Source organism: Letharia lupina (assembly GCF_014066315.1).
Source record: "Letharia lupina isolate WasteWater1 chromosome Unknown contig_2, whole genome shotgun sequence".
Taxonomy (NCBI): domain Eukaryota; kingdom Fungi; phylum Ascomycota; class Lecanoromycetes; order Lecanorales; family Parmeliaceae; genus Letharia; species Letharia lupina.
This window is the reverse complement of record NW_023502971.1, coordinates 1878649-1900619: the sequence shown is the minus strand read 5'-3', so window position 1 is coordinate 1900619 and position 21971 is coordinate 1878649. Positions and strand designations below refer to the sequence as shown.

Here is a 21971-nt window from a genome sequence, read left to right as displayed (position 1 = left end):
ACAAAACTCCACTTGACTCCTTACCTCTGCAATTGCAACTCTTAACGCATCCTGCTACCATTTGTTTTTTGTGGCACCTTGTCTGAAGTGCGAAACGAGATCGGTGTCATTTGTGCTGACACGGGGATGCAGGAATTGATTGCGGAGATTTGGTCGGGCTGTACGTATGTTGAGGGACTACATCTCAGCCGGTAGCAACATTGTTCTGGATCGTAGAAAACACTACCAAACCATAGTTAGCCGAAAGAAAGGTCAGGCATAATATATGCTGCTATGAGCTTTGTCGAAATATTCAATGACCTACGCGCTGGACAGAAGATTGATTGAAATCCAGAACCTTTTGGAAGGTCAAGCAGCACAGTAAGCTTACCCGACCTTACTCGTGGATTCCAGAAATGAGTTACTTGATAGAGCGAGGACACCAATAGATCAAGCGACATGCCGCTGAGTGGAAATATCTATTGGTGTCCTCGCTCTATCAAGTAACTCACTTCTGGAATCCACGAGTACTTCTGAGGGTATGTTAAACAATATTCCTACTCGTACTCCTGCAGTAGCGAGCATCGGAAAATCGAGCATAGGTAATTACGGGCCGTGAGTATTATGAGAATAATTTCTCTTTCTAACGAGCATTTTCTCGTCCGTATCTACTCGGTAAGTTTGCATGTTTCGTGATCAAACGCTTTCGTCCACGCTGCTAGAAAGGAACTCATGAGCAACACGCCACCAGTCTCTCTTGAACATGCAGCACATGTTAGAGAATATAGACCATGTAGACCTCAATTAAGCGAGTAATAACTCACTTCACCAAGTACTTACCGAGCAAATTGTCGACAGAGTGAGGACAGTCACAGTTATCGCTTACTTCGTCACTGATCCGAGAATAGAAACACGCTATTCCCCAAAGAAAAACTTGGCGCATCCCATGTATGCGAAGAAGTCCAAATTCTTCACTTTCTTCTTCACTTTCTTCCTCGGCGAAGTCTTCGTATTTCCCGTCAACCTTCTGACGCAGGCATTGCCTCTGCTCTTTTCCTATTTCTTGTAAGATACTCATCCATTGGACCGTGTCGAAGACACTGCCTTCTTCGTAATCACGCTCGCTTGCGCCGTCTCAGCTTTGCAACTTGCCATCCGTGTCTTCACCGTCCATCATCATCATTGCATCCTGCCCCTTCGTACAAGAACGAGATTTCGGCCTCAGTCACTCGCTCAGCATCACCTAGAGGTTCGTCGCAACTGTACCTTCTGCTCAGGCCTTCGCGGCAGATGCTTTACTCCATTGATACTCCATTGATCGTGGCAGAGCTGGGAAGCTTATTTGTGTTCCGTCGTTGTACTGACTGACCTGCAGCGCATTCAGATCCTTTACCGTATTTACCATCCTAAATTCTCCCCCTCATTGATTGAGCCGAGAGCCACACCCTCTCATCATGCATTCCATACGCGACATTCTATCCATGTCCTTACTCCTTACCCTCTTCTCCTCCTTCGTGCACGCACACCGACTACACCAAAGCCCGCAAAACCAAGAGGAAGAGTCGGGCTTCGCAGGACTCCAAAAGCTGCTGGATCAAGTCGATGCGCCATCCCTACATGCCGCCCTGCACGATCTCTCGCCGAAGAAATTTAAGCACGGCATGTTCCAGGACGACCGCACGGCAGTGGAAGCCATACACAAAGATGAGCCATCCTTAGCCACCAGCGTTGTGAACATTGCCAAGCGTAACGTTATGGAGGACATCAAGAAGGACTTGGCCAAGCGCGCCCAAGAGATAAGCAACGGGACCACCACGACCACCACGCCTGCCGCCAGTGTTTCTGAGTCATCCCATACAGGCTTGGCTACACCCGTGCCTCAAGGTGGAGGCTTGTCGTCGAGCACAACTTCAAGTCCAAGCACGGATACAAGCACAACCATTGCAGGGGCAGGCCCCAGCATGCCTTCTACCGCAACGTCGACCAGCACTTCATCCAATGGAGCAATTGTTGCTGGCTCAGACTCAGGCTCAACCACTTCAGCTTCAACCTCTGCAGGCGAATCGCCTTCCACTACCGCCACCTCCTCAGCCTCCCTCACACATGGCGAGGTTGTCACGAGTACCAACAGCGTAGGCCTCACCATCGTCTCCACTGTCGGCGGCGGAGTACATACCATCTCACCCTCACCCGGAAGCTCAACCCCATCAAGCAGCATGACACAATCTTCCATAACCAGCACCGTCGTGCACACGAGTACGCTTCCTAATGGCAGTCAATCTGTCGTCACAGCAGTTACCATCGTCGGTGCAGGTGCAGCTGCGGCAGGTACACCCACAGGCACAGCGGGCGTCGCAACCGCAGGACCATCTTCTGGAAGCCCTAGACTACAGACTGGAGAAGCGCCTATGATGAGGGGATGGTGCAAGGAGATGCTGCTGGTGGTTGGAGGTGCAGTGGGAGTTGCGATGATGATGTGAGAGGCAGGTTCGAACGCACGCGTAGCCCGCGTTCCTTTTGTTTGCTATTACTGTTCGCAGACGTGAATCCGAGGACATAGGTGGTTGAAAGCTGGGAGGAGGGTTCCCAGCCGTTCGTCCAAAAGTCGTCATCTACCAGGAAAGGTTACATTCGGAGGAGAGATAGCCGTTGAGACGCTGGAAGAGACACCATGTAATTGCTCAGCTAGCTACTTGAACATACGGAGATGCAATTTATGCGCAGTACACATCTATGAAAACTTTCCTTGTCCCCTGTCTCCGCTCCTGGCTGGTCCCCCCCATGTATTCACGTATTGCCATGTACCGTCACTCACGGTCAATCCACAATGTGTCAGGACCGAGCCAACTCTCAGAGCGAGAGCTACGCACAACTTTTTTGTGGGTAAAGATACCGTGAGTCCCGACACCGTACCGTAAGATACCCTATGCCGGACCTCCCGTTCCTCGGCGCCGTCATTGACTTTCCCGTCCAGAGGATGGCAGCGCAACGCGAGGAATGTCGGCAGAGGATCACGTTCGCACAGGTACGCTTTACGTTTTGTATGTAGATGGCTAGGTGCCGTAATAGGAACGTGGCAAGCGCTCATTCTATACCCTGGTCCATGGATGGGCTACAATCAGATAAATGATTGCATTGGTTTGGGATCAGGAGAATGAGAGAGTGTGATGTTTCAAAGTTTTGTCTTTGCGGGATTCGATATTTACAACAGCAGCCAGCTTTATACAAATCGCGTCAAGGGTTTCGAAGCGAAACCTCTTGCGTTGGGGTATCTCGTACAGCGTTTCGCAAAATCTCCAAGCAGAGGGGAAGAGACACCACCCAAGGCAAAGCCCCCATCCCAGCGCCAACTCGAATCCACAATTGGCCTCCGTCGCACTCCACGACAGTCATACAATCTTCTTTCTCCTCGCTTGTCTCGGACGGTCACTTGTACCGCTCGCAAGAGACCATCCACAGGGCCATGGCGTTGGGCCATCTCGACGCTGCAGTGACAAAGTCTCTCTCTTGGTCGGTGCCGTCGAAGTCCTCTGCATCCACCGTCATCTCCATCACCAAACGGTTGTGGAGACCGACGATGCGCAGAAGCGCCTTCTTCTTGTCCATTCCGTCTCGGATAAGAAGCTGCACGGCGGAGAGTGGATTGCCTGAGGAGAAGTCCTTGTCGAATCCCAGGATATCATTTTGTAACCCTAGGATCAGCGGCAGGTTCTTCAGAGGCCCGATGACTAGGGGCCCTGAGGAGGCGGGGAGGCCGAACGACGCTTGCAACAGGACAAGCAGAGGTCGTGCTGTGGGAGGGATATATATGTATTAGCTTTGAATGAATGAATGCGAGGAAGAGTTGGGAAGAGGGGAATATATAGGCAATGCAAAGACGTTGCGATGAAAACGGCATCGACACCGACAAACAAGGAAAGCGAATCGGATCAAGAAAGGTGGCAAGCTACCAGAAATTGTAAGAACACGTAAGTCCAGCCACTCCTGCATGGTAAACTTTTGGTCATCCAGATCCTGTTCTGCCAGCAAGGCGCGCGCAACAGTGGCGACCTCTGACCAGAAGACTTCTTTCCATGGCTCACGGATTGGATCCACGGGATCAAGAGGGTTTTGATTCGTAATAGTAGCCGTCTGTACTGCACTATGGAAAGCCCCCATGAGACTCACGGCCAAGGGAGACGAAGGCAGGGGATCGTAGGGGGATCTTGATAGGATGGAGACGATATTCTCTAGCGCAATCCGGGTGTCTTTGTTCTCGGTCAGGTCTGTCATGTAATGAGCATCTATTTGACACGATATTTAGGTGGCACGGAGTAATAGCCACGCGTCGGAGACTAGTTTTATTTTGACAGGTGTCACACTGCGGCTTACCGTCGAGCACACAAAGCCATGACCAGAAGCAAGCAGCGACGTGGCGAGCTCCGCAAGAAGTAGCCCAGGGTGGGAACATCCTTTCAACGAGGTCTTCCGGATTTGTTTTCTTGATGGTAGGTGCAGCAATACCTGGTAGACCGGCCAGAAAGCTGGTAAGGTCGATAGTGGACTTCGCATGCCGAATATCTCCGGCCAGCGAAGCCCTGCCTGAGGGAAGAGGCAAAGTCAGAGTATACTCTTGGCGAAGTCTCTCACTGCGAACGGCTTGGGCAAGAAATCGGCCACGAGGCGGCGTGGAAGGAGCACGAAGACGAGACGCTAAATATCCTTAGTGAAGCTATGTGGAAGTGGAGTAGCATGAAGCTTACAATAGATGTCTCGGATTTGTCTCGCCACATGGTTCTCTTCCTCGATCAAGGACACCGGCCGTGATTGTTTCTTCGATCGAGACGACGTGGGGCGTGCATGAATGGAGGATGTGCTCCGAGTTTGAGAGCAGAAGATTCGCTCCACGTATCGTTGAAAAACTTTCACTAGGCCTGCTCGGAAGCCGACGCGTGGTGAGTAAAGCCTGTCACGGCAGGCGGCCTTAGCCTCAGGATGGCCTCTACTCATTGCAACAGAAAGCGGAGGTGTCAAGAAGGAGGATGTCGGCCGAAATTCAACGAGAAGATTATAGAATACAAGATGACAGGACTGGATTCTCTTTATGTGGAAGGATCCGCTCTGAGGGGCCTCTGGTTTCGCTCCGCAACATTCTAAATTCAATATCAAATTGAGTGACAGAGGTCATGGGAACCAGGCTGTTGACCCGCCTGATCAAGGCCTACCACTGAAGATCGACATATTGCTGCCCATTGACTGTGCAGGGATTTGGGATTGGATGCAGCATGCATGCATGCACAGACTGATAATCTTTCTTCAACCTAAACCTTTGGAGAAGCTAGGCTGGTTGAAAAGGCTTATCGTTGATGATCGGAGACTGCCTGCCCAATGGCCTGTGTGATGATGTGCATACCAGCCGTTGCACATGCATACAGGTCATTGTAAAAGTTTGACATCGCCTTCAATCAAACGCTCCTGCGGAGATTTTCAGTCTCTTCGCAGATTAAATTCCCCGCAAATATCCCAGACCGCAGAGGAGACTTTCTGCATACTGCCCTGTGCAGGACGCTAGTGAAGGCTTGGCGCCAGCGACTGAACGAATTGGGACGTTGTATAAGAAAGAAGAAAAGGACAAGTTACAGACTTTTACTATTCTCCAAAGACCGGCTCAAGTCTGTTGTGACATTTCCGAGGATCTTAGATAAGATGAAACAAGTTGTGGACAACGGCGGTGACGATAAATTGTAGTAAAGTGCAACATTGAAGCGTATACACATGGGGCTGATTCTGCCAAGGCAAGTCTTCAAAAGAAGGTTCAGCCCGCGGATAGCAATGTACATGCAAATGTACATGCAAGTCATAATGCAGACCATGGTAGAGTAAGCTCCAAATGAGTATGGCACGTTGAGCTCTTTTCATAGCAGCAAAAGCAACCTTAGACAGACCTATCAATACAAAGAGATTAAGAAGACAAGCTGCACATTCAAAGGAGATTTGGGGAAGATTGGGGGCAGAGCCCAGACGTGAGGAGAATCAAGATGGAGAGGTGAGTATGCCATGCGTTTCCCCTGATCTTCTTGAGCCATCACCCGTGTCCTGCAAGCCACTGAAGAGAAGGGGCCCATGCGGCTGACCTGAGTGCAATCAATTCCTGGCAGCCTGCATGTGTTGTACACGAGTCCAAGACGAGTACGAAGATGTTTGCATAACCTTTGCAGCGATAAGATACTCAGACGGACATGAGGTACCGTAAGTTGGTCAATGGTGGTGGTGGGAGGAAGAGGGTGAAGGGGTTGATGTTGATCAGGATCCTGCTGGGTGCCGCTCCCGAGGTGCGTGCAACTAGATCGGGAACTAGTCCCGATTTAGAACTCGAGACCTCGTCTTCGTCCAGTACTTGGAATGACCGAGGACCACCGACCATCACCACCCAACTTTAAAATTGAACAATCCCATCATCAACGCTCATTGCTCATGCACAGTATGCCCCCTCGGAATACATCTTCCCATCACAAGCAAGCTTTCAAGCCACAAAAAGCCATGACCCCCACAAAGCCGTTAAAGACAGCGGGACCTTCCAGATCCAACAAGGTGCCAATTGAGCTGCAGCAGCTCCTGCTGGATATTTTTAGGACCAGTTTTGCACCCCGCTTTGATTCCGGGTTTCCTGCAATTGTGCAGCAGATCAAGGAGCATCTTTTCAACCGGGACTTCAAATCTGCCTTTGGGCGAAAGTCTTTCCTCGAGGCTTATGCCATGAGGTGGAGCCCAAGCAGAGCACTAGCCTACACCCACATATTCTCGCAAGTGTTATCAAAATACCACCTGGATGCTGAGAACCTCGACCAAGCTTCGGGAGAGCTGCCATTGGCCGCCTCTCAGGTGCCATCCGTCTCTACCAGACGAATCGTCTGTATCGGCGGAGGTGCAGGCGCTGAGCTCGTAGCGCTGGCCGCATATCTGCAGGTCATCGGCCATCCCTGTGCCAGTTTCAGTGACCTTGAGGGTAAATCCAAGTGCTTGCCACCATACTTCGCCATCAAATCTATAGACATTGCTGATTGGTCAACGGTACTGAAAGAGCTCCACTCATGCATGACTGCAGCGCCTCCAATATCGGAGTATTCTTCGTCTGCAGCTAAGGAGGCAAACGCTGCGTTAATCAGCCCTGCGGCTTGCACGTTGAGCTTCATGCAGGAAGACGTCCTCAGAATGAAAAACGAGGATTTAGCAACCAGCTTTACTGACACTGCTCTTGTAACTTTGATGTTCACCCTTAACGAGCTGTATAGCACTTCTATCAGCTCAACCACTAATCTGCTGTTGTCTCTCACGATGCTCTTAGCGCCAGGAGCTCTGCTACTGGTAGTAGATAGCCCTGGCAGCTACTCGACCGTGGACTTTGAGAAGGCGTCTGGTTCAGATGGCGGCGGTACGCGAAAAAGGTATCCCATGCAATGGCTTCTTGATCACACGCTTCTGGAATCTGCTGCGATCAGCGCTAGTAAGAATGCTTCAGCAGAACGGCAATGGGAGAAATTAGAATCCAAAGAATCAGAGTGGTTTAGATTAGCCAACGATTTACGCTATCCTGTCACTCTGGAAGACATGAGGTACCAACTCCATCTCTATCGGCGCCTGTGATAGAACTGCGTGAGCACGGACAGGCCTCACGGGTGGTCACTTCATCACCGAGGTCCTGAACAAGGCCTCACCGATTGCAACGGAAGGAGCCGAACAAGGCCCGACTCTCATGTTTATTTCCAGGCCTCAGAGCTGTGTTCCTACCCCTCGCGTCTCCCTGGTTTCTTCTGACTCGTCAAAACCTGCCACCGTCCTCCACACGGTCCGCTTAATGCGTTCTCACTGTAGAGGATCTTCGAGCTAGAGCACGGAGCTCGTATTCGTCATGGGCTTCGCAGAAGGTTACATTGTGTTCTCTTCTCACCTGCCAGGTTAGTCAGGATCGGGTCTCAAGCAAGTTTCGACTGCCGATCAGCAGCAAGAACAGTGAAGTACTCCAATAACACAGCCAGCCCAAGACGACTTCGTTCTCCCAACAGTTTCGTTCAAATGAAACCTCGTTTTTGTTGGGAACATAGGGACCTCTATGGGAGCTTTGTGCCGCAATGGATGTCCAAGGTCAAAAGCAGAACGCCGGGAGGTAAATTAGTGGATGGAAACATTGATCCACAGCATGGAGAAATCTCGATGACGTCTCATCATAGCTGCTCGATCTGTAGCCTGCGAAAATGGAAGAGTATCCCCTTGCTTTAGGACGACCGAGTTCCTGTGCAGGCTTACCTCAAGCCGAGCCGCCCATTTCACTTTCATGGGAGCTCTGCCTATCGAAAGATACTCTGTTGCAGTAAGCCAAAACAATTACCTAGGACAGTATTGCGTTAACGAGCACACTTCAATTGCTGTCATAGAAGAGCAGGATGGACATGCTTTTGAATGTGTCCTTCTGGTACTAGCTCTACGTTCGCTTGTACTGTGCGCTATCTGGCACTTCTGCTATCTTTGAAGCAATCCTTCACGACGGCAAGCATGCAACACCGACTATTGTCCCGATACTGACCATTACGGGCCCTCAAGCAGACTGATCAGTGTCCAATACATCGTACTGGCTGTTATCGCTCTCTCCAGGCGCTTGCCTCGGTCCTGTTCCTCCACTCGCACTCTGAGCCATTTTCTGCATATCGCCCTCGGCCTTTCTCCCTGGATCATTCTCGGACCCAATTTCAGAGGTGAAACTCGCATTATTGCTCGGATCGTCGTCAAATCCGCCCTCTGTGATATTCTTCCCCTTTGGCTTGCCAGACCTGTTGGCTTCGGACTCCACACTTGCCACATAACCAGGCGCAGCATCTACATCCGCACCACCCTCCCCCTTGAACGTATTCTCGGTTGGACCTGATTTGTTTTCGCTGCCAGCCATCTGGCCAGAAGTGCCCATTGAGCTGCTTGGGCCTGTCACTCCACGCAACCCCGATGCAGGCTTCCCGTCGAGGCTATGGCCCGGGATATCTGACTGTCCATCCGCACCCTCGGGATACTTCTTTCCATGTGATCCTTTCGCCTCGTCCGGGGTTTCCTCCAATGCTTCATGCTCTTCACGTTCTGCGGCGTTGGACGCAGGTGCGAGGACCTTGGCACCCGATGTGTCGGTGTTGTTCAAGGTGGAATGGTCCCCTTTCACTGAGGAAGGATTAGAGTCACGGTTCTCGCCAAACTTGCCGCCTGAGCTGGCTGATTCTGCGGCGAGGGAGTCTGAGGCAATAGCACCGGCGCCTTCACTCGTAGGGTTTGTGTAGCGTTCGGGATCAGATGTGTTCTGGATGAAGAGGTTAGCATGAGCGTTCACACAAATTCAGTCGGTGAGAGGTGAGCATTAGAAAGGCCTGGGACTCAAGACAAAGGGCGATGCCATACCTTCATGCCCTGGTCTGTCGACCCAATGGGTGTGCCTTGCATTTCCATGGCTGTCAGAGTGCTTTCTTGTTAGGACGATTGATTGTTTTCCAGCTTGATAGAACTTATAATGCTGTCGTAGAGTGCTTTCGTTGATGCTTGAACTAAAGAGAAGAAACAGTTGTGCTTGAGAGAATTGTTTGTGGTGACAAGGAAGCTTTCACGCGAGGCTACTTTACATCATGGCGGAGAGTGATGTAATAGCCCCACCACCCCACCAAAACCTTGCCCTGAAAATCACTCACCGCTCCGCTTTGGGTCATCAGTCACCTGACACCTGATCTATTACTGATAGCTGAGCAGTGCAAGTCCCATCAAATCGGATAGATAGTAGAGAGAAATAAGAATCTTGGTACTTAAAATTTGAAACACCGAGACAGACTGATCTCTGATTGAAAAGCCATAGAACATTCTGTACAGCTCATTCAGCTATCTATTCTAATAAGCCAAGCTCTGTAACTCTGACATCTATCAATCGAAACTTGAGATGCCTCATCATCTGCTCCCTTGCCCTTGCCCTTGTCCTTGCCCTTGCCTCAAATCCAAACCCATCAGTCCTCCCTACTTCTTCAACGCATCCTTCGGCAGCCCATCCAACCCATCATGTCCTTCCCTCCCCACACCTTGAGGCAGACTCGAATTCTTACCGAACGTCTCCCCGTCAGTCCTCGCGCTGCTGTCGCTCGTCGCCGGCTCTCGAATGTCCCCTCCGTACGAGACGTCACTCTCCACGCCACCGGACCCGACGTTCACTTTGCTGGCGTCGCTCGAGTTCCAGTCCGAGGCCACGGGAGGGTCGTCGGGGAGGGGCAGGTTGGACTGACGCTCGGCGATGATTTCGGATTTGGGTTTGGAGTTTTGGTCGACGATGGACTGGCGTGAGGTGCCGGTGGTTTTAGCGAGTGTGCGGTGAGGTGGTGGGATGGGATGGGAAGGGGAGGGGAGGGTGGGGAGGGTACCATTGTCTGAGCTACTTCAGAGTCTGCGGGAACACTGCCGTTGTTCTTTTTCGAGACTTGGGATTCAGCCTTGCGGAGATCTTCGCGGGTGGTGTGGAAGGTGGATTCGGACATGGTCGTAGTAGTGGGATTCTTGGTGGGCTGTTGAGCACAGGATTCAGATTGGTGATTATATGGGTGAATGGAATCGTGAACGGTTCACTGGGTGAGTTGTTGATCTTGGAAGGGTTGAAAAGCGTTTGGAGCTGTGACCGTTAGCGAGAGTGTGTGACGAAACCCGATGATGTAACATGCAATTCGTGAAACCCGCATCTTTTAGCGGCACAAATCAGCCGGCAGCTTTTCCCGAGCGCCTTCATCAATACATTTGCTTGGAGGAATTGTAGAGGACTCCTTCTCACCTTCTAGAATATGCCATTGCTCGGTCTGTGACAATTCAATTCTCTGTCCGAAACTCCGTGGGAGCTCCGTTCTTAGGCTGGAACGCAGGGCAAGGCAGAACTTCCAACAGCGCTAAAACAAGAAGCTGGAGCGTCGCCAAAATGACCTTCACGAACGGATTCTGGACCCGAAGAATTGAAGAAATGTACATAGGATGACGGTGTTCAGAACAACCAATGGCATGAGGTTTGGGGATATGAACCCTCGAGCTGTGCTTACTCGAAGATATGCAGCGATGTGGATCAATTCGTCACTTGAAGATGAGCCGAAGGCCTCAAAGGACTTATGGCATGAAGCCGAGAGTCTCTTACCGATGAATTCGTGTCCTTGAATATAGGCATTGGAGACACTATACATGAAGGGTATCAAAGCCCTATCTGCCCGTCAACGCGCGGCTGGTTGAGAGCCAGCTTCCCCAGCTCCAAAGCCAGCATAGACTCACGATGTAGCACTCCCATATGACAATCCTAGCAATTTTTCTTCCACCAACGCCTTGCGTATTCAAAATAGCCACACCGTCCACGAGCATCATATCCTAACATCCCTCGAAGCCTTCAACACAATCTTCACCAAGTCCCTATACACCTCCTTGAATTCCTCCTCGCCCCCCTTCTCCTCACCCCCCTTCTTCTTCCCCACTGCCTCCTGCGTAAGCATGACCACACTTGTCGGCCTGCTCGTACTAGCAGCCGCGCCCAGCTCCGCCCTCGACGTCACATAGATGTACGGCACGCCATGGTCTTCGCAAAGGACCGGGATATGCGATATGACATCCATGGGTGAAATGTCGGCTGCGAGTATAACAATGGCGGGAGGGTCACCGCTTCCTGCGGTGGCGGCGGCAGTACTGGATTTGCGGAGAGATTTGACGACTTCTTTGACGCCGCGCTTCAGAGATTTGTTCTTCGTTGCTGTGGCAGTAGTCCATTTAGTCACGGGTGCTCATGAGATTTTGCGAGTGAGGGCCTACCTTTTTTAACACTCTTCAGCACCTTTTTACCAGCTTTCTCATCCGCCAATGGATTTGCAAACGGCACCAATGCTCCGAGCAAGGGTTCCATTTTCACCTTGACCTTCACATCTCCATTTTCTTCCTTGACAGCCACACTGCCAGGCTTGGTCTCTTCGACGGTATTTAGGAGCTTGGTTGTAACTTCTGCATCTGACGTTGCAGCTGCCGTTTTCTTCTCTTTCTTCTCCTTTTTGTCTGATTTGGATTTGTGGACGCCGTTCGTTTCTGAGCGCTTGGCTTTTTTCTCTGCTTTGGCCAGCTTCTTAGCCTCCTTTTCGGGATCTGTGGGCTTTTCTTTGGCCATTGTTATGGAACTTAATGATACAAGAAGGACTGGTAGAATGATAATGTTTTAATTGTGGACCAAAAGCTCTGCGGGAGCTTCCAAATTCTGTGCTCGCGATCAGCCCTATCGCTCTAGGCTGGATTGGTACAGTATGGAAGTGCAGATGCAGCGCCCCTTTCGTTCACGACTACAGTCGTATGGGGGGAGTGTATCAGTAAAGGTGAAATTTGGAGGGTCTATTGTAATCAGATTGATGGTATTCCGATATCCAGTAGCACAATATTGGTCCGTGCAGCCCAGCATTTGTAACATCATATAGTCGGTGTAGTTTTAAGCTCCCTCTCCGCAGTCAGAGCTCCAAGCGGCTGCAGTTCCCAGCTTTGTTGCGATATAACTCTAGACCTCTTCGCCGGATTTCACGCGTGACCGGATCAAGGCATATGTCAAAATCGATTGAACCTCGTTGACCTATGTACACATCTTGTCGATCTTGCTCACTAAGACTCTCCACATCGTAGCTCTCATCCCTCCTCGGATCTAACCACGCACTGATCCTCCCTGAGTAGCTTCATCTGCGGCTTCTGCGTCGTGCATTCTTCCTGTCTTTGAGTTGTAGTACTCGTTCCTGTATTCCAAATGGTCAGGATACACTCCCTAGCAAATAGGCCCTCCGTTTTCATTCTGACCCGAATATTCGTAGCTCCGGGAAACTCACTTTTCGACAGCCCAATTCAAAGCCAGATATGCGACCGCAAAAGGCGGTACGACGTAAAGAGCCTGAGCTCTGCATCTCCGCCAGGTATTGAAGACTGCCGCATTGAGTGTGCCGGCAAGAGGACGTTGGCGGTTGGCGGAGATGGAGTAGGTTGTTATGCCCTTTTGTGTCTGAGACCCTGGTTACCATGGATGTTAGCCATCTGCGCAGGTTCATGTGCTATTGCCATTTGGCCAAGGAGGACAGGTTGTTGCCCTCGCGGTCACGAAAGCATTGCCGGAGAACGGGGATCTTGCAAAGCAGCGTACCTATATTGCCCCAGGTACCGAGGTATCTGTAATATAACATTAGTCAAAGATGACGTTCAGCTAATGAGAGAGATCGGTGAATTGAAACATGTTTTCGGATGATGTGAGAGAGTACATACTGGCCATGCTTCGTGTCCAACGGTGCGCTTCCTCCTGCCATGGTAGGCAATGGAGCAGAAGGTAAGACAGTAAAAGAAATGTAGCTCTTATGGTGGAAGTTGATGTATTAGGTGATCGGAAGTGACGGGTGAATAAAGAGTTGCTTTCATGCTGCCAAGTAACTTCGAGATGGCGCTAAACCGGATTGAACCTCGATATTTTCCGACCAAAGCTCATGCCATCCTCCGCAGAACTAGAAATATCTCCATCTTGAATCCTCCACTATGGCCAACGCCCTTAGCGCAGTCTACAGATGGGCCGTCCCTGTCGCCATCGGCGGTGCCTTCGTCCAAGCCTCCATGTACGATGTCAAAGGCGGCACTCGCGCAGTAATATTCGACCGTCTGTCAGGAGTCAAAGAGACCGTCGTCAACGAAGGCACACATTTCCTGATTCCTTGGCTGCAGAAATCCATCATTTACGATGTCCGCACCAAACCCAGGAATATCTCAACCACGACCGGGAGCAAGGATTTGCAGATGGTCAGCTTGACGTTGAGGGTCCTGCATAGACCAGAAGTCCCGAACTTGCCAAAGATATACCAGGTACGATCATATTTCCGCCTTCCAACACAAGCATTCCGTCTACATTTTGTACCGTACGCTGACATATCTCTGTACCTAGTCCCTCGGACTCGACTACGACGAGCGCGTCCTCCCCTCCATCGGCAACGAAGTCCTCAAATCCATCGTCGCCCAGTTCGACGCCGCCGAACTGATCACGCAACGAGAATCCGTCTCCGCCCGCATACGCACCGACCTTCTCAAACGCGCTTCCGAATTCAACATCGCCCTCGAAGACGTCTCCATCACGCACATGACCTTCGGCAAAGAATTCACCCGGGCCGTCGAGCAGAAGCAGATCGCGCAGCAAGATGCAGAGAGGAGTAGATTTATAGTGGAGAAGGCGGAGCAGGAGAGGCAGGCGAATGTGATTAGGGCGGAGGGGGAGGCCGAGAGCGCAGAGACGATTTCGAGGGCTGTGGCGAGGGCTGGGGATGGGTTGATCATGATTAGGAGGATCGAGGCGAGTAAGGAGATCGCGCAGACGTTGGCAGGAAATCCGAATGTGACGTATTTGCCTGGTGGAGGGGAGGGTGGGGACAAGGGAGGGAAGGGGGCTGGGTTGCTGTTGGGACTGAGGTCGTGAGGATATGGGAGCATGAGATATCGATGCCGAAAACACTCGCGACGGTGAAGGCTCTGATAGGGCAGCCAAAGGGCTTGGTATCATGGCGAAAATACTGTAGCATAGCATGGAACTCCCCCTCGGGCTCTACTCCTTACAGTACTTCATTACTTGAGTCCACTTTAAATGGCGCAAGCAGTTGTCGATTGGGGCACAACGATATAGGGAGCACAAAAGCAATTTCTGACCAAGTGACTAGCTAAGTATGCATGTTCCAATGTAAAGCCATACTTTAATGCAGCCCTAGTATATTAAGCTTGGCCACCGGGTATCGCTGCAAATATTCCACACTGTCAAGAACGGTTTCCCAACGCCTGTCACCCCGGTCTTGGCGTCGAACGGTCTTGGATGATGTTGTACATGCTGACGCCAGATATCGATGCCCCGAAGCTCATGCATAATATGATCGATCACCGCGTCATTGATGTTGTATTGTACTCGGGTCCAGCTCTGAGAACGGATCTAAAAACTCCGTTCCACCCCTCTGCATGCGTTCCCTTTCCGTGAATGGGAAAGCCCTGTACGCCTTTGGAAATGCTGTAACGTATGCAGGAAAAGATACCTTCCCCTTAGTCCTCCCAAATCGTCTCCAAATCTAAATCACCCCTCCTCTCCGCCCCGCAAACACTCCATCTCTTCCTCTTGTCCCCTCTGCCTGTCCCTCTCACTCCGACATCAGAGCCAGCCCGTCTCCTAATACTTTCCTCACTCTGATCTTCTTGGTCAGCAGCAGCTTTCAGTCTAGCAATATTCTCAGCTTCCCGCTCCGCATCAGGAGAGTCGGGGATGGTCTCAAGTGATGATATGCTCGGAGAGCGAGAGCGCAATGACGTGGGCGTTGACGGGACCGAGCCGGAGGAGAAAGAGTAATTGGACGGGTATGCTTCATTGTATTGGCTAGCCGCCAACGAAGGAGTGGAAGTGGATGCGCGAAGTGAATGCTTCGAAGTGTTTGAAGAGAAAGCGGACAGCGAAATCTGGTGAAGCGGTGACGCAGGCCGTCGGCGGCTGCGAGGGAAAGTCTGGTAATTATTGTGTGATGGTGAGGGGGAAGCAGGCACGGAGTCGAGATCCACTGTTGCTCGGGGCGTCAGGTCTAATTCCGAATTCTCGGAGATGGTCTGGTCTATGTCTAGTTGGTTGCTGAAGCTGGAAAATGATTCGTCTGACTGCCTCCTCATGGGGCTGCGGTGTCGAAGAGGAGGTCCGAGAGGGCTGGATGGGCGAGGTATTATAGGACGACCTGTGGTGTTGGGGACAGGGGATGAATGTGCCCGGGTCATTTGTGGGGCACTGAGAGAGCCGCTTCCGGAAGACTTGGACCTTAGATGGCCTCGTGCGAAGGGTGAACGAGTGCGCGGCCGTAGCGGTAGGGACGATACGGAGAGATTTGAGAAGGGAGATGGGGCTGTAGGTGTGTCTGGGGCTGTGGCTCGTCGAGGAGTATAGGGTCGAGAAAATTCGGAGGTAGGCAGAGCAGGCAAAGGTTTTGTGAGGTCTTCGACTTCTTCAATGACCTCCTCGACGGGTGGAGACATGACAATAGGTGGTTCTGAAAAGCGAGGAACCATGATGACTATAACCACCTAGCATGAAACGTGACTGCAGGGCGGTTAATAAGCCCATACCATCATGTTATGACCCTGCACCTGGATACCACATTGCGTTGGAATGTTTAGTTGGCGGGGTCGTGGTGGGGTGGAAGCATGGAAGCATGGAATGGCAAGAATATGATGTTTGAAAGATGCTACTCGTATGTCTTTGAAGGTATCGAGGAGTGAGTGTGTTATTTATTGAGTGTTGTGTTATTCATTTGGGAGAATCAGAGTCACCACTTGCAGCAGAACCATTGTTCTTCTTCTAGATCTCTTGGCCAAGTCTACTCTAGGGCTGCATTGGGGCGGCTTTCTCCCCTAAAATGCTGCCGCTGCCGCTCCAAGCACCCTGCTCTACTACTCAATTAAGAGTACATTTTTGCGTGGCTTACACCGTTAGCATAGGCTAGGAACTCCTCCATATTTGATTGGTGAGAAGATAGAGAATTCGAAGTGATCAAATACCACATGGTCCATTCATTGCCTACAATGTGGATGATATATCTGCCTAGCTAGGGTATATGCGTGCGCCTCTTTTGTGTACTAAAGACTTTTTCTGGACGAAAGCATACAAAAAGCACCGAGTCCGGCAGGCCGAGATGAGACATGCCACAAGACGCCTATAGTACAAACGCCAAATCCGGGTCTAAGGACCAAAAGATGGAAGCAAACGTGAGCTCCAAATTGTCTGTCTGTTAAAGGACCAAGGGATATCATAGGCCCGAGTAACATTACTAGCATCACTCGTCACCAACGGGCACACCATCAACGATTTCATCGATGGCCTCTTCAGTATTCTTAGCCTGTGCCTTGGAGGCTTTGCTCATCTCTCGCTTGATGCCATGATTCACGGCATCAAGGACGTTGTTGACCGTTATTCTTGGCGTGTACCGTGGCTTCGTTCCCTCTTTGAATACGCCCGTCCGCACAAGTATCGAGTACCAGTCATTCTCGGACAGCTTAGATTCGTTGAACTCGTTGGTACCGCGAATGTCCGATTCGGGTGTATCGCCAACAAAGTAGACAGTTTCTGGCGGCTTGTTGATACCGTGAGTGTCTTTGCGCCATTGTTGGAGTAACCGTGTGGCAAATTGGAATGTGCCAAGCTGGGGCTTGCCGAACGCTGTCGATACCAGGTCTTTGCCTGTGATGCTTTTGTAGATCGCTTCTAACGAGGAGCGGAGGGCGCCCATGCCAAGGCGTGTGTGTTCGTGGGCAGCAGACCATATCAGGTCATTATGGGAAAAGTAGATTGGCGGACCTTCATCGTAGTTCTCGGAGCTCGTGCCAAGCCGGCCATTCTTGGATGTAAGTAGATCAATGATGATTTGCTGATCGTCCCCCCAGTGACGACTATCCGCAAAGACAAAGATAGCCTCGATTTCGGTTTCGCCAAAGTTGCGGACTCGTGAGTTCTGTGTCTCCTGGTCGGTGAGCCGTCGGAATGGAGTCGTTCTGTCGTTGTCTTTCATGATATCGCCTGGAGTGACCACATCTCTGAAGCCATAGCCTTCTGCCACGAGGCGGCACTTCTCGCCTTCTCCTCCCACAACAAGGACTGTCTTGTACTTCTGTGCCATCTCTCTCATAGGTGTGTGACCACAGATGAATTGTCCGGGAGAGATCTCCAGTTCCAACTGTCTGCTCAGGTCTACACACCGTTCCTGCTCCGTCTTTCCACCGCCGTTCGTGAGGAAGATGTAGGGGCTACCGAGAGTCAGCAAAGACTGCTTGAGTGATACACGGCGTATAGACTTACACTTTGATGCCGTACTCGTTCTGACCGTTCAAGACTTTCATAGCTTCAACTGCCTCTGGTATTGGCTTTCCACCACGTATGAGGACTCCATCAATATCGAAGGCGAATGCGTAGCTATCTGTAGTCGTTGTCTCTGGAGGCGTGCTAGGTGTGACTACACCGTCGCCTGAATCGAGATTTTTGAGACGGTGTTTGGCCAGCTCAAGGGCAGCAGCTGTTTCGTGAGCATTGCTGGGAGAATCCATATGCTTAGGTGGTACAACAACATGTGGTCCAATGTTCAAGCCCTTGAAATCGGCAGTCGCCGAAGAGAGGCGACGCACTGTTGGTCGTGGTTGCGGTGTGAGGAGATCTTTCCCGTCTGTCATTCTTGATGCCTCTCGTTGGGAAGAAGACTCCCAAAGCTGGGCTTTTGAGGCACCCAAGGGCTTAGTGCCCTGCTCGTTCCACAGCTCCATGGCTCAGTAGATGGGTATACAATCAAAGAGCGAAGACGGCTGGGTGCGTGGGTCGATGTCGAGACCTGGGAATTATAAGACGAGAGATGGGTCAAGATAGTGGATTGGGGGTCAGCCACGTTCCTGGGTATCGTATCAAAGAGTGTTGGTGTGAAAAGTGGTAGGGTCAACGGTATATGGTTTTATGGCTTTAAAGTATCTGAGTGTTGCTAATATTTTCTATCAGGTGGATATGAGCAATTTATAAATCGCCAACGACCATTGCGCGACAATCGCCTCGGTCCTTCAGCATGTGACGCGCCAGTACAAGCTCGGTGTTTTCTGCAAGAGCGATGATAGTGCTTAGGCACTTCGGACCTATACCAGCACAGTTGGAGAGAGTCATGGTCGTAATCGACCAATGAAAGCATGTTGGACGGTGGCTAGACGATGGCGAAATCGGCAACATGGATGCTAGGAAGTCTGGTTGGTTGAGTAAAAGAGAGCGAATTTCCAGTGCTCCGGCAAAGCTTGTCGTTGAGTTGATGGTTGAGTTGAAAATTACAAAATTCTAGGACTCTAGAGTAAGCTCTAGGTAGATAAGCTTGCGGGCTTTTCATTTTCAAGCCGAGGGGGGCTGGTTGGGGTGGGGCGGGGCAAAATTTTATTCTCCGGAACCAGACCAAGACGAGTTTAGTTCATCTACTCTCTCTACGTCGTCGTGCATATGTTCATATGTCATGTCATGAGCCGTCATGAGGCATACCGTATATGAATTTCTCATTCACATCTTCCATGTTACATAGTCCATATTTCAGGAATGGGGAGGCCCGAGCGACAATGAGGGAAAGTCATTGATCAGATGCTCACCTACACTAGCTGTGGTACTCTAGAGAAATTTCTGCCTACCTTCCTGTTCGACCAATAATAATCTAAGCCATGCCACCTTCTCTGGCGACCGTAGGCGTTGCCTCTATCGGCGAGATGGGCGTAGGCATTGCGAGGCTCTTGAGCGCCCAGAATTATAGAGTATTGACAAATATCTCAGGTAGAAGGTCAGCAGACATTATTCCCATACTGGTGGTTTCAACCTTCTAAGATGCCACCAGCGAGTCAACCCGTCAGCGTGTCAAATCCGCTTCAATCGAGCTGGTAGACACGGATCAGGAGCTCGTTGCTCAAGCAGACTACATCCTGTCGATTGTTCCCCCCCGGGACGCTATCAGCACAGCCAAGAGGTTCACCGAAGCAGCAGCTGGACATGTCAGAGACCCGGAGCAAGAACCGCTCTTCTACATTGACCTTAATGCCATCAGTCCCAATGGAGCACGAACGCTGGAACTCCTCTTGAAGGACTACCCGATGATGAGATTCCTTGACGGTGGGGTATGTGAGTAGCACGTCATATAGTGATGTTTCATGTCCTAAAGCAGTTGAAAGATCATCGGAGGCGCCCCAAAATACAAACCAGATGGTAGTTGGACCAAACCCAGCATCGTCGTCTCCGGTCCTCACAGTCTCAATGACGCTCCTATCAGCGGCGCGCATCTTGCAAAAGTTCTCAATATCAAGCACATAGCCGACAAGATTGGTCCCGCCAGCGGATTGAAAATGTGTTTTGCATCCACCACCAAGGGCTTGACAGCAATCGCAATCCAATCATTCACCACAGCACACACCCTCGGGGTGCTCGACGACCTGCAAGCACATCTCAAAGACTACAGCCCCAAAACAGGAGAGCTTGCGGCCCAAGGATTGGTGGGTATGCCGCCCAAAGCGTACAGATGGGTTGATGAAATGAAGGAGATTGCAGAGACTTTTCGTACCGAAGGAGGATTTGAGAAAAACTTGTTCGATGGGGTTAGTGAAGTCTTTAGATTTGTAGCAGATGAAACAAACCTAGGAAAGGAGAAGACGGAAGACAGGAGGGTGGGTAAGACACCGGAAGATGTTGCAAGGCTGGTGGGCCAGGGGTTGGAGAGGAAGAAGGAGAAAGTAGAGTAGATTGGCTACACTCCAAGCCAAACAAAGAACTGTCTGTTGCAGTGTTGCTGCTTGTGGGAGAGTTTGGCGAGTACAAAACGTAGTAGCAACAGGCCTTTATGTATTGCTCACAAAAAGGTATTTAGCCAATTGGAATGTCAGACATAATGGTATTTTTCGGTGTTGTTGCCCGTTTCGTAAGCCTAGTCTAGGAGAAAGCCACTCAGATCTTCAAAATCCAACTTCGGGGCAAGCATGTAAATTCCGGCAAATTTGGCCGCGTCGACGCTGGTAGTCCCAGAGCCGGTGTTCTTACAGCCCTCGAGCTTCTTGTCTGCCTCATCTTGCGTGATTGCGCGTGGCTTGAAAGGCATGAAATAGGGCATGTTAGCCGCTCCGAAATCCATCTCATCGTCGTTGGGCATCAGACGTGACAAACCTGCCAGAAGCCTTTCCACCTTCTGCTGTAGGATGGATCCTTCACGGGAGATCTCACGAATGATGGCCTTATACCCTTGGTCACAGTGAGACAGATGTGGTGGGCTAGGTGGGAAAGGATTTGGTGGCTGTCTTCTCCGCTCGTGGGGCGGGATGTATGACGAGCGTCGATGGGTGCCATGAAAAATGATGGCCAAGACCACGAATGCTGGCATTTGCTCTAATTGTAGTACCGGGTTCACTGGATGGTTGTGCTCTGCGGTGGTCGTTGGTATAACCGAGATCCATACCTGCACGATCTCGCTGGTAGTATCTGCCACCGCTTCGTGGGTCGTTACATCTAGAATTTCTGCCTCTAGCCATGGTTTGTTGCTGAACGATGCGATGCCATAGGATGGCTGAAGTTCCAGCATACACCTAAGAGCAGGCAATCCAATATCAATGCTAGAGAACTCAACGGGTTGGTATAAGCAACTTGGCGCGTCATGAGCTCTACAGAGCAATTCCAGAAAGTCAATGAACCTCTCAGAAGCCCTTTGGCCATGGTCAACGAGACAGAGAGCCAAGTAATGCACGGTGAGCACTCCCCAAATCCCTCATGGCACGATGCGAACGGCTTTCAAAGGCCAACAAGCAGTATCTCAATCTCCATCACAGTCTTCTAACAGCTGCTGCACCCGGTTTTCCGTAGCCCATCCGAGATCTATTTCTACACCACGCAGTAGTTTTAGGACCACGTGTCTCTGGGCAGGACATTGACCAGCCACGAATAATGGTTGTGTCTGATGGACCCGCACCGAAGATGGTTGACGAGACAAGGCAATACCACTAGCATATTGTTAGTCAAGGGCATTAGCAGCCATAACGACACATGCCACGTACCACATCTCGTAGCAATGGGAGACAATTTACTCTTCAATCAAGCGATATGAATTTAGGCGACTAGCAATTGTACTTTGGCGCATGGTTGTCTCGTGTGGTTTATGGACGAGTAGAAGGATCTGAGCCATGTGATAGTGCTGCATCGTTGCTCCGCACTGACAATTATACAGAGTCACCATGTCCTACACACGGCAATATTGCAAGTCCTGAGACAGATCTAGGAAGCAGAGTGAGAAGGAGGCCCTTTCATGTCACTTTGGAAGTTGAGTCGAAAGATCAGTCAGAAGGCTAAATCAAGTCTCCCTATCCAGATTAGAGTCCCGGCTAAGAGGGAAATATTACGAAATAATGTACCATTCCGTTGGTATCCCAAGTTT

General features: G+C 50.8%; 12 protein-coding genes across 12 annotated transcripts; 4 read left to right on the top strand and 8 right to left on the bottom strand.

Moving 5' to 3' along the window:
* Positions 1 to 1433: 1433 nt before the first annotated feature.
* Positions 1434 to 2459, top strand: HO133_004611 (uncharacterized protein; the record flags this gene model as incomplete). Its single annotated transcript, XM_037295527.1, has 1 exon — positions 1434 to 2459. The coding sequence occupies one exon, from the start codon at positions 1434 to 1436 to the stop codon at positions 2457 to 2459; it is 1026 nt and encodes a 341-aa protein (XP_037157528.1).
* A 946-nt stretch (positions 2460 to 3405) lies between these two features.
* HO133_004610 (uncharacterized protein) lies at positions 3406 to 4968 on the bottom strand (the record flags this gene model as incomplete). Its single annotated transcript, XM_037295526.1, has 4 exons — positions 3406 to 3770; positions 3930 to 4244; positions 4351 to 4560; positions 4722 to 4968. The coding sequence occupies 4 exons, from the start codon at positions 4966 to 4968 to the stop codon at positions 3406 to 3408; spliced, it is 1137 nt and encodes a 378-aa protein (XP_037157527.1).
* Positions 4969 to 6498: 1530 nt separating this feature from the next.
* Positions 6499 to 7602, top strand: HO133_004609 (uncharacterized protein; the record flags this gene model as incomplete). Its single annotated transcript, XM_037295525.1, has 1 exon — positions 6499 to 7602. The coding sequence occupies one exon, from the start codon at positions 6499 to 6501 to the stop codon at positions 7600 to 7602; it is 1104 nt and encodes a 367-aa protein (XP_037157526.1).
* A 949-nt stretch (positions 7603 to 8551) lies between these two features.
* Positions 8552 to 9441, bottom strand: HO133_004608 (uncharacterized protein; the record flags this gene model as incomplete). The annotated part of the gene is made up of 2 exons (XM_037295524.1): positions 8552 to 9295; positions 9394 to 9441. 2 exons carry the CDS (start codon positions 9439 to 9441, stop codon positions 8552 to 8554), a joined length of 792 nt encoding a protein of 263 aa, XP_037157525.1.
* A 552-nt stretch (positions 9442 to 9993) lies between these two features.
* On the bottom strand, positions 9994 to 10505 carry HO133_004607 (uncharacterized protein; the record flags this gene model as incomplete). The annotated part of the gene is made up of 2 exons (XM_037295523.1): positions 9994 to 10305; positions 10392 to 10505. The coding sequence occupies 2 exons, from the start codon at positions 10503 to 10505 to the stop codon at positions 9994 to 9996; spliced, it is 426 nt and encodes a 141-aa protein (XP_037157524.1).
* An 855-nt stretch (positions 10506 to 11360) lies between these two features.
* HO133_004606 (uncharacterized protein) lies at positions 11361 to 12148 on the bottom strand (the record flags this gene model as incomplete). The annotated part of the gene is made up of 2 exons (XM_037295522.1): positions 11361 to 11743; positions 11803 to 12148. 2 exons carry the CDS (start codon positions 12146 to 12148, stop codon positions 11361 to 11363), a joined length of 729 nt encoding a protein of 242 aa, XP_037157523.1.
* A 519-nt stretch (positions 12149 to 12667) lies between these two features.
* Positions 12668 to 13313, bottom strand: HO133_004605 (uncharacterized protein; the record flags this gene model as incomplete). Its single annotated transcript, XM_037295521.1, has 4 exons — positions 12668 to 12755; positions 12846 to 13023; positions 13154 to 13179; positions 13273 to 13313. The coding sequence occupies 4 exons, from the start codon at positions 13311 to 13313 to the stop codon at positions 12668 to 12670; spliced, it is 333 nt and encodes a 110-aa protein (XP_037157522.1).
* Positions 13314 to 13536: 223 nt separating this feature from the next.
* Positions 13537 to 14461, top strand: HO133_004604 (uncharacterized protein; the record flags this gene model as incomplete). The annotated part of the gene is made up of 2 exons (XM_037295520.1): positions 13537 to 13857; positions 13937 to 14461. The coding sequence occupies 2 exons, from the start codon at positions 13537 to 13539 to the stop codon at positions 14459 to 14461; spliced, it is 846 nt and encodes a 281-aa protein (XP_037157521.1).
* Positions 14462 to 15069: 608 nt separating this feature from the next.
* Positions 15070 to 16071, bottom strand: HO133_004603 (uncharacterized protein; the record flags this gene model as incomplete). Its single annotated transcript, XM_037295519.1, has 1 exon — positions 15070 to 16071. One exon carries the CDS (start codon positions 16069 to 16071, stop codon positions 15070 to 15072), a length of 1002 nt encoding a protein of 333 aa, XP_037157520.1.
* A 764-nt stretch (positions 16072 to 16835) lies between these two features.
* Positions 16836 to 18312, bottom strand: HO133_004602 (uncharacterized protein; the record flags this gene model as incomplete). Its single annotated transcript, XM_037295518.1, has 2 exons — positions 16836 to 17802; positions 17855 to 18312. 2 exons carry the CDS (start codon positions 18310 to 18312, stop codon positions 16836 to 16838), a joined length of 1425 nt encoding a protein of 474 aa, XP_037157519.1.
* A 918-nt stretch (positions 18313 to 19230) lies between these two features.
* HO133_004601 (uncharacterized protein) lies at positions 19231 to 20295 on the top strand (the record flags this gene model as incomplete). Its single annotated transcript, XM_037295517.1, has 3 exons — positions 19231 to 19339; positions 19391 to 19677; positions 19732 to 20295. 3 exons carry the CDS (start codon positions 19231 to 19233, stop codon positions 20293 to 20295), a joined length of 960 nt encoding a protein of 319 aa, XP_037157518.1.
* A 182-nt stretch (positions 20296 to 20477) lies between these two features.
* On the bottom strand, positions 20478 to 21599 carry HO133_004600 (uncharacterized protein; the record flags this gene model as incomplete). Its single annotated transcript, XM_037295516.1, has 3 exons — positions 20478 to 21110; positions 21390 to 21540; positions 21595 to 21599. 3 exons carry the CDS (start codon positions 21597 to 21599, stop codon positions 20478 to 20480), a joined length of 789 nt encoding a protein of 262 aa, XP_037157517.1.
* Between the last annotated feature and the right edge of the window lie 372 nt (positions 21600 to 21971).